The sequence below is a fragment of the Odontomachus brunneus genome, unplaced genomic scaffold, assembly GCF_010583005.1.
Source record: "Odontomachus brunneus isolate Ranch 3 - 2012 unplaced genomic scaffold, Obru_v1 Obru_scaffold_238, whole genome shotgun sequence".
Lineage (NCBI taxonomy): Eukaryota > Metazoa > Arthropoda > Insecta > Hymenoptera > Formicidae > Odontomachus > Odontomachus brunneus.
Window position 1 is genome coordinate 445,019 of NW_022639688.1, and position 10,888 is coordinate 455,906.

At 35.7% G+C, this 10,888-nt stretch overlaps 1 protein-coding gene across 1 annotated transcript; it reads left to right on the forward strand.

Annotated features, from left to right (window-relative positions):
- Nucleotides 1-4,206: 4,206 nt before the first annotated feature.
- On the forward strand, nt 4,207-7,485 carry LOC116852600 (putative nuclease HARBI1). The gene is made up of 4 exons (XM_032833119.1): nt 4,207-4,932; nt 6,482-6,614; nt 6,704-6,848; nt 6,920-7,485. Exons 1-4 carry the CDS (start codon nt 4,853-4,855, stop codon nt 7,336-7,338), a joined length of 777 nt encoding a protein of 258 aa, XP_032689010.1. The 5' UTR covers nt 4,207-4,852; the 3' UTR covers nt 7,339-7,485.
- Nucleotides 7,486-10,888: the final 3,403 nt, after the last annotated feature.

Consider the following 10,888-nt stretch of genomic DNA (forward strand, 5'->3'; position numbering starts at 1 on the left):
TTGAGGAGGGGCAACGGTGGAGACGGGCATACATGGATAGCAGGTCTTAAAGGATAGCAACCTTTGACTTTGAGAGACTGACAGCTGTACCATTTGGTACAGTAACATTGTTTTTCTCTGTAGTTGCAGTGCGCTCGGTATCGCGCTAAAGATGTCGCTTCCGAATGGCATCTCTGAGCGTTATCTAGGGAGAGGGGAGTATCGTGAGCTCAATAGTTTAGAGCAGTCGTCCGGCAAGCGAAAGACCTGGGTTCGAGTCCCGGCCTAGCAAAACCGCACTCTTGATATTTTTCTTTCTCTGGAATGAAAAGATACGTAGATCTCGAATGTACAGCGTCCCGCCGCCATATAATACGCCTCCTCCTTCTATAGTATAGAATTGCGTACAAGAAATTTTATCCCGAATTTCCACTGAATATTCCGGATATGCCAAACAGGCTAATTTCTCCAAATCCCCACGTAACGAAACAAAATCTTCTCCAAATTTTTGTCTCCGATTTGAGAACTGAATGTTTTCCCGATCTCCGAACCTTAATTTCTGTTTTTTAATTCCCCATAACTCATTCCCTCATCCCATGAATCTAAAACTGAATGCGCTTTTCCCCGCAAATAAGCAGCCAACTACACAACTTAATCGAATCTTTCCATCCGTTTGCCCGCGCTATCATCTCAAACCGATAAAATTGCGCCACGGAACTGTTCCGTCATAAATATCGGGCTTTAACTTTATTTTGGGAGCGAGTTAGCTGCATTCTCCGCTTGCGCTCAGCCGACTACGAAGTTCCTGCGGGTGTATACCAGTTGGACACGGAGCAATTGGACACAGTCCAATCACAAGTCGCTGTTCCAAGGGACCCTACAAATGTCTCTAATCACACGGTGCTGTGATTAGCTGTGTCCAAATGCACCGTGTCCAAGTGCACCGCTCCCAGTTCCTGCAGCTCCTGTCGCTCTCGCTCCCTGTCAGCACGGAGTTGCCGCAGCTCCTCCATCAGACCTTGCACCGTTACCGCCTCCGCGCTCAAGGAACATCCAATCTCCATTAACGCTATCTCGTTCAAATGCTGCCTCTTCCTTGTAACTCGCTGAGCCACTCACCGCCTCACCATCTACTATCACTCCCGAGACGTTTACGATCGCTGTCGCGTTTCGTTGGCCGTCGGATTTTCGTCAGATCCCGGACGAACCCCCAAAATTGTCGCACTCTTGCGAGTTTGGTTTCCGCCGCACGGGGTAAATGAGAACATGTTGAGTTATAAAAATGCAAAGCTTTATGTACAGCGGTTTTACAAACACGAACTCTCATTCCTCAGAATCGTACAAATATCAAAGATCGTACAAAGATCGTGACCGAATAACACACATCAGCTCGTGACGGTAGCTCGTGCGCGACTCTTCTTCTCCTTGTTTACTCCACCGTTGCCCAGCTGATCGCCCGTCAATTTCTAAATCGATACCGCCGGTCCAAACTCGCAAACAGCTGACCAGGGTTGCCGTTGTTGGTGATTTTTCACCATTTTAGGAATTTTTAAGATCTTTTAGTGATTTGGTGAATAACTTTCTTCATTTGGTGATAAAAATGGCTATGTTCCGAAATTCACTGCCAGTGCAGAAATTTTATAGCATACGTAACATGAACTATAGATTTTCAGTACTGGCAGTGAATTTTGGGACGCAATCATCATATGGCGAATTCGATTGAATGCACCAGTGTGCACTGAGTACACACTAAAGTTTGTTCACTTTCTTATTCTTAAGGTCGTTTTAAATATATCTTCAAAAACTTCTTAACCAATAAAACAATTCGTACGGATGCTGCAGATAATTTTGCTGACTGAGTATTTGATATATTTAAAGTAATTTTTAAATATAAGAACGAATTATAAACAAATTTAGTGTACACTCATTATGCACTAATGCATTCAATCGAATTTGCCATTAGTAACAATTTACAATACGCTAAAACTAATTTCGAAATAAGGTTTCGTTGTAACATAAACAATTTCTTATGTTGCAAATGTTCTTACATCTTAATAAAAATCGTATAATTAAAGAAATTAAAAAACTTGTTTAATGTTTAAAAATATAGAAAATAATTTTCATAACTCACTGTTATCGGATTGCTTCAATTTCATTAGCTTGCACAGGAAATTTTATCTATTATGACATAATGGCATTTATTGCATACATAATTTCATGTATAGCTCCACTAACGGATACCTGGCACATAAACATAAAAAATCTTGGCCAACTTTTCTTTGATAAGATTCCGAACTTAAAAAACTTAATGTTGCTAAAACCTTAACAATTAGAAAACAGAATAATAAACATTTCTTCATAATAATTTAAAAAGGTATAATTTGTAACATGTGATTATATTTCTCCGTGATTATATACTCCGAGCTCTCCACGGTCTGAAACAAAACAACAAGATCCTAATTTTACCAGCAGACAAAGGGAACGCTACTGTAGTTATGAACAGGGAAGACTATTGCAGTAAAATCAACAGTTTACTCTCAGACCAAAAAGTCTACAGGAAACTCAAACGCAACCCAACATCCAGCATAGAGAAGAAAACATCTTCTCTTCTGAAAAATGCAGGTCTCCCTCTTCAAACTATCAAGTATTTAACCCCTCAAGATTCTTCAGCACCTAGACTCTACGGTCTTCCAAAAATCCACAAGGAATCAGTGCCCTTACGCCCCATTGTCAGCAATATTGGAGATTTTTGACCTACCTACCAGTTAGCCCGCTATCTCACCAAATCCCTCCAGAAACTTACTGGTCTCAATGATTCCCATATCAAGAATTCAACAGATTTCGTGAATAAGATCACAAAAATCAAGATGAATACTAATGATATCCTGGTGAGTTTTGATGTAGTCTCACTGTTTACCAATGTTCCAGTCCAGGATACTTTGAACATCATCAAGAATTCCGAGGAAATTCCTGCCAACCTCTTCCCACTAATAGAACACTGCTTAACTTCAACCTATTTTCAGTTCCAAGGAGAGTTTTTCGAACAAACCTCTGGAGCGGCGATGGGATCTCCTATATCTCCTATCATTGCAAACATCTTTATGGAACACTTTGAGAATAAAGTTTTGAGGAACGCACCACTGAAACCATCCACATGGTTTCGGTATGTGGACGATACTTTCGTAATTTGGAATCATGGCAGGGAAACTCTTTCTCAGTTTCTCGGGTTTCTCAATTCACAACATCCCAGTATTCAGTTCACAATGGAAGTGGAACAAAATAATCAAATACCCTTCCTGGATGTGCTAGTCCAAAAGAACCAAGATGGCACCTTAGGTCACCAGGTCTACCGAAAACCAACACACACGGACCGATATCTACATGCAACCTCTCATCATCATCCCTCGCAAAAGAATTCTGTCATAAGTTCATTGGTTTACAGAGCGCTCACAATTTCGGAACCATCTTCTCTGAATGGAGAACTAGAACACCTCAGTACAGCCTTAACTAAAAATGGATACAACAGCAAAAGCATCTCGCAAGTAATAAAAAACCAGAAGAACAGAATTGTCAGTCCTAAACACACTGACACACTAGATGAAGAGAGAGAAAAGAGAAAAACGGCTGTCCTTCCATATCTCCAGGGCATAACAGAACCTATCAGCAGGATTTTGGGTAAACACAAAATCAAAGTAATCTTCAAACCTCATAGGAAGCTCTCCCATTTACTCCCAAATCCGAAGGATCAGAAATCATGCCTAGAAACATCAGGTGTATATAAGATCCCTTGCTCTTGTGGTAAAGTTTATATAGGAGAAACCGGGAGGAAGATCAGTACGCGAATCAAGGAACACCAGCGATGTACCAAGTATGGTCACTTTACTCAATCAGCCCTAGCTGAACACTGGATGGAGACTGGACACTCCGTACAATATGAAAAAGCCACCAGATTGGCTCCCTCACAGAGTTATTTTGCCAGAAAACATCGTGAAGGTCTAGAAATTTTGAAACATCCCAACAACCTCAACCGAGACAAAGGTATGCAAGTAAACTCTATTTGGCATACTGCCCTCCCGGTTTTTTAATTGACCAGCTGATCAATTAAAATACGCTGATTGGCTGGATTCAAGCCTCGTCCCCCTACTCCCTAAACACCATCTACACAAAGGGGGGGGGGAGGGGGGCATATAAGGACTACCTTTACCCAAGGGAGCTCAGTATCAGAGTTCTCAGCCCTGATGATGCAAACTGCAACGTTTGCGAAACGTCGGCATATCGCTGATTCAAGACACGGCTCCATTCCGGAAGCTATATCTAGACATTGTATCAATGGCCGTGAAAGCCTCAAATCTAGTTTATAAAAGTGTTTCGCCTATCAAAGGAAGCAGTTATTTATATATGTTATTCACTTCAGTGTATTTTACAACGTAAAGGAAGAAAAGGGTTAAGTGTAGAAACACAGGTAATTATATAAATTTGAATAAAGCTATGAAATACACACATCGTAAACACTACAGTTGTCCGCTATATTTAGATGAAATCTAGCGGAACGCAATTAATGGTCCAACGAGAGAATATTTGTTGAACAGTTTTCAAAACAAATTTTCTTAGACTATTAACTTCGTTCTGAACTGCATTGAACATAACGAACAATTTTATTGTCTACGACTGTGTGTACAATTTATATTATTTAATACTGATTTTGTTGAAATACTTAATGTAATAAAAAACTATATGTTAGTAATTATAATACTTACAGGTACTAGCTGCACTGCGTTTCTTTGCTATAGGCTCCTATCAAAAAGGTATTGGTAATGATTACCTGATATCTGTATCACAACCAGCTACTAGCAGAGCAATAAAAGCAGTAGCGATGGGTATTACACAATTGCTTGCCAATGAGTGGATCAAATTCCCAAATACAGATGAAAAACGAGCAGCTTTAAAAGAAAGGTAATATTCTTTTACAATTATAAAAGACCATTAAAATTTAACTCTGACTACAAACAAATATTATTTTTCTGAAGAAAACATAACGTATAATACTAACATGAAATTGAAGTAATTTATGTATGATTGCACACTACTCTCTTAACGGATATTTTCTTAAAAATACTTTAAATAAAAAAATTATTTATTCACACACACACAAATTGAATTATATTGGGTGTATAACTTAATTCGGTCCGTTTTTTTGCTTGAAAAACGCATTTATTTGAATGATAAAATGAATTAATACATTATTGAAAATATTGTCCATCGCTAGCCACTACTTTTTCTCATCTTTCTGGCAATTTATGGATTCCGTCGCGGAAGAAGCGTTCATCTTTTGAAGCCAAGAATGAATCGAGCCAATTTTTGATACCCTGTTCTGAAGTGAAGTGTATTCTAGTCAAAGCGTCCTGCATCGATCGAAACAAATGATAGTCGGAAGGGTCAAGGTCTGGGCTATAAGGCGGGTGAGCCAGAACTTCCCATCCGCTATTTTCCAAATAGTTTTTAACCGGAACAGCAACATGAGGCCGAGCGTTGTCATGGTGAAAGATTATGGACTCGTGTCTGGTCGCATATTCTGGACGTTTTTCGGCTATAGCTCGCTTTAAACGGATCAATTGTCGCCTGTAGAAGTCTCCCGTGATGGTTTGACCAGGTTTTAGCAGCTCATAGTGGATCACACCCTTCTGATCCCACCAAATACAGAGCATTACCTTTGCATCATGGATATTAGGCTTCGGCGTTGATGTCCCCGGTTGGCCGGATTTTACATATGATTTTTTGCGTTTCGGGTTGTCGTAGTGAATCCATTTTTCGTCCCCGGTAATGATTCGATGCAGAAAAGACTTCTTTTTGTACCGTTCAAGCAACATTTCGGACATGCAAAATCGTCGTTCGATATCTCTCGGTTTCAATTCGTATGGGACCCAATTTCCTTGCTTTTGGATGTATCCCGCGGCTTTGAGTCGTTTCGAAATAGCTTGTTGAGTAACTTCCAATGTTCTTGCGAGCTCTTTTTGCGTTTGACACGAATCTTGATCGAGTAATGTTTCTAATTCTTCATCTTCAAACTTTTTCGGTTGACCCGAACGCTCTTTGTCTTCAACACTAAAATCACCACTTTGAAATCGTCGAAACCATTCTCTGCAAGATTTATCCGACGGTGCAGATTCACCATAAACTTCCACAAGCATTCGATGCGCTTCAGCTGCACTTTTCTTCCAATTGAAACAGAAAATCAAAACTTCCCGCAAATGGTGCTTATTTGGAACGAAACTCGACATTTTCAACGCAGTAAAAATTAAACTTGTTGTGCAAAACTCAAAGGCTTGTAAACAATATTTGGTTGACAGATGTTGACACTTCACGATACAGCAAAAATCAGCTGTCGCCGTCAACCATTTATAGCACCTAGAGCCATCTTTTGAAAACGGACCGAACTAAGTTGTACACCCAATAGTTTTTGCCATAATTGTTTTATGATATTGTTTACAATATGTTTTTACAGATTTCAAAAGGAAAGAAATTTTAAAGGAGTAATAGGCTGCATAGATTGCACTCATGTTGCTATTGTAAGACCAACACATCACGAGGAATCATATTTAAACCATAAAGGTTTTCATTCCATTAATGTTCAGGCAGTAAGTAGACTTACAACAGAAATACATAATATATAATGTACTAAATACATTTCAAAAAGAAACTTAATGCTTGTATTATTTATAATAAGATAGCGTCACACGATTTGGAAATCTTAAATATCAATGCCAGATTTCCTGGAAGTGTCCACGATAACTTTATATGGAGACATTCTGCCGTAAGGGATTTTATGCAACAATTATATGATTCCGGAGATCGATCAACATGGCTTTTGGGTAAATATAATAATTGTTATTTTATATTTCTTTACCTAATAATATACGTAAAAATGTCTATTTCATTATAGGCGATGCAGGTTACGGTTTGGAACCTTGGCTGATGACACCTATCACAGATGCAGCAGCAGAAAGCGCAGAAGCAAGATATATGCAGTGTCACACATCTACAAGAAATTGTATCGAAAGAACTTTTGGACTTTTAAAAAATATGTGGAGATGTCTTCTTAGTCATCGTGTGCTACATTACGCACCCATCATGGCGTCAAATATAATTATAGCTTGTGCTGTATTACACAATATAAGACTCAGTTATAATCTTATTGATAAAGAATATGATATTGACGAAGAGAGTGAAGTTGCAGCCGTGCAAAGAGCGTTAGAAATTGCTGGTGCAGATGAAGAACAATTAAATATCGGAAACAGATTAGTAGAAGCGAGAAGAGTACAAAGGACAATTCTTCGGACTCAGTTTGGTTTACGAAATTAAACATGATAAAATGATAAGTAATGAAGGATAATTGTCATTTTTATAAATTTGTCATTTTTATTATATATATATGTTATAATACATATTACAGTCTTGTCCTTGTATTATCTTTTTAAAAAATAAACTAAAAAATAAAATATATTGAAACAAAACATACAATTTTTAACCATTATGTTTTCTCCATTATGTTATAATGCATATTACAGTTTTGTCCTTGCATTATCTCTTTAGAAAATAAACTAAACAATAAAATATATTGAAACAAAACATACAATTTTGAACCATTACGTTTTCTTCCTAAGAACTCAGATAGTTTTAAACAAAACGTTTAATGTTTCTATCAATGTCTTGAAAAGTTCAGTTTGCTGTTCGGTTGCAGAAGCAATCCGGTTTAAAGTTACAACCATTGCCTAGTAATAGGTGGAAATATATTAGAATATTGTTGTAATTTTAATTATAAATACGTTTCTGAATGATTTTGTACTTTGTATCTATACGTATGAGGAAATAGGAAGTGTACCTCAGTGAGAAATGGCAATGAAATCGACATCGATTATATGTCGATTGACGTCAATCAGACGTCGCTTAGACGTCGATGATATTGATTCGTCCATTCCATTTGCTTTTTCTCACTAAAAACTCTTGCATACATAGTAACTAAATGAATTGTTTCAGAAAATCTACTCTAAATTGTGTGTCGAAAATTGGGTAGTATACCTGGAAATTTTCATTTTGATTGTCTAACGTATTTGTAATATGTTGTTGTGTTTCTTCTACGGCAGAGATTCTCGGACGTTTTCCTGTAACAATGATAATTTTTGTCAATACATAATAAGCACATAATAATAATAATAATATTGAGTAATGCTGAAGTATATGTATTATACCTACTTTCAGATATTTATTGTCAATATTGAAAATTTTTAGTTTATATCATGTATAGTTTAGATTTTCTATACTGATAATTAATATAGAAATGTAGCCTATGTAATACTTACTACTGCATCTCGTTACACTTGATGCATTTGAAGTCAATGACTCTTTTGAGGCTATTGTCAGTTGAGTTGACATATTAGTTGACATAGGTACATTGTGTTGCTTGCTGCTACATGGTTCATCAATGGGTTGGAGAGGAATTCGATCAATATTGAAAGATTTGAATATTGGATGAGGCTGATATGTTTTCTTATTATTAAAAGTTGAAAGCAAAATATCATCCTGTCACAATGAAAATGAAATTGTATTTTCCTTATCTATGTTTTTTTCACTTGTTGATGTTTCCTGCATGAAAAACATGAAAAAATATGAAAAACAAATTTACTTTAATAAGAAAATGGAGTGTATACAAAATGCTTATATTTAGAAGTTTTATTACTTTGTATTTGTTTTATTACTTGTATTTCATATTTACCTTTTCTTCCTCAATAATAATATTTTCTTTGGAGACATTAGTTGATGCCAATCCCAAAAGTACTGATGGATTAATAATGTCCTGTTCAAGTAGAGACACAGTTTCATTTATTCATGAGTTTTAAATAAGCAAAATAATCTAAATAACGAATGTATAAAAGCAAAATGCTAAGTGAATGCAAAGGTTATGCTAAAATAAAGTTAACTGCATTATGTTATAATGGTAATGCATAATGTAAACATATAATATTAAGATAAAGTTAACTGCACATATATGCAAGATCAAAGATGCTGATATAACATTCTATATGAAAAAATAACAAACCTCAGGCTGCTCTTCGAGTCCTACTTCCATTATAGGTAAGCTCACAGAAGATTCACCTCCAAAAATAGAAATGATTCTCAAATCCAAATCTTTCAATTGTATTGGAGCTCCAATATTGCCAGTCATCTTTTGTGCTGCTTTTGCTTTGGCTGCCCGACCTCTGGCTTGGTTACGTTGATCACATCACAGCTGCAATATACATACATAACAATACACTAATATTATAAAAAAATAGCATTTCATAATAAAGAAGACAATGTAAGGGAATAATACTTCAACTATGATAAAAATTTACAATTAAACTTACTTTTTTCCAACCTTTTATACCTTTTGATGGTCCGTCTAAACTATTTAACTGTTCAGTTAATTGCTGCCATTGTACATCATGAGTTGGCTTTCCCCTTGCTCCTAATAATTTGCCAGTGGCAAACGCTGTATGGTTCTCCATATATGTAATTAGGTAATCTAATTGTTTATTTGTTGTTTTAGGGGCTCTTGTCTTTTTTTGTGCAATTTCCATCCTATAAAAATGTATTGTTTATTAGTTTCATCTGGTTATGTATATAGTCCTTTTTTATTTTACGTAAAAAATTATATTATTCACTACAATTTATTTATTACCAGTGTGTGCCCATAGTGTAAATTATATATATAGTAAATAAAGTATAAATAAATTATACATTACTTCGAATATTTTATTCTATCCTCGTTTCTCCACAGCGGCTGTTGAACGAAAGGGACGAAAGGACTGGAAAGGACAAAAAAACGACACGGGATCGTCGGGATCGTCGTCAAGTGGGACGCGATCTTAGCTGATTCAAATATTTTAAATCTTTTGCTATGATTGGTGTAGAGATTATTACGTCCTTATTTCCTCCTAGTTCCTTCGCAATTTGCGTTATATTCCCGAAGATGCCCGAAGAACTGACGACTCATAACGCAAAACGTTAACGTAGCTTTTAGAAGAGGATTCTTAAGAATAATGCGTTACGAGTTAACGCAAATTTCGTTAGTGAAATTATAACGCAACAAATTTCGGAATAAGCCCCCAGGTCGTATGTTTTAGTACAATGTTATTACATCATTTTTTGAAAGTCTGTTAAATATTTTAAGTTTTTATTTATTTATATTTATTTCATTAAATAAGTATATAACCTAGATAGAAATGCGAGATGATCATGTTTCATCACAATGTGACTTCATACCAGGATAGGCAAACTGACATACAAATGATGAGGACATTGAAACGAACGCCATCTGATAATGGCGAATTAAATCAATATAGCGGCTTCCCGCTAGATTTAATTAGTCTTCTTTCTATTATCGTGTATAATAACTTAATTTTTGGTTCTAAATATTAAAATAAATAACCTTATATCATTTATATATAAACAAAATAACATGCGCCAAAATATAAGTGATATAAGAAAATCGCTTTTAATATTTAAAATCAAAATAAAGTTATTTAGCAATAAAAAAGGATTTATATAAGGGGAAAAATAAGAATAATAAATACGTAATAACATATGTATATATATATATATATATATATATATATATATATATATATATATATATATATACAGGGTGAATATTATATACCGGAACACCTGAATATCTCGAAAACAAAGCGTTGTATAAAAAAATGTTAAATACAAAAGTTGTAGGGTTTAAAAAGATCTATTTTATGATATTAGCAGTTTGACCTTGAGTTGCGTCATAAAGATCAAGTCAAGGTCACAATGATGTTTTTAAATGGATACCCCCATTTTTTATTGTATATTCTTGTAGCTTATCTCGAGAGCTTTCCAAAAC

Coding starts and splice junctions, on each gene's coding strand:
- LOC116852600 (XM_032833119.1), top strand. CDS start 4,853: ATGGGTATTACACAATTGCTTGCCAATGAGTGGATCAAATTCCCAAAT. Junction 4,933..6,481: donor CGAGCAGCTTTAAAAGAAAG/GTAATATTCTTT, acceptor ATGTTTTTACAG/ATTTCAAAAGGAAAGAAATT. Junction 6,615..6,703: donor ATTCCATTAATGTTCAGGCA/GTAAGTAGACTT, acceptor ATTTATAATAAG/ATAGCGTCACACGATTTGGA.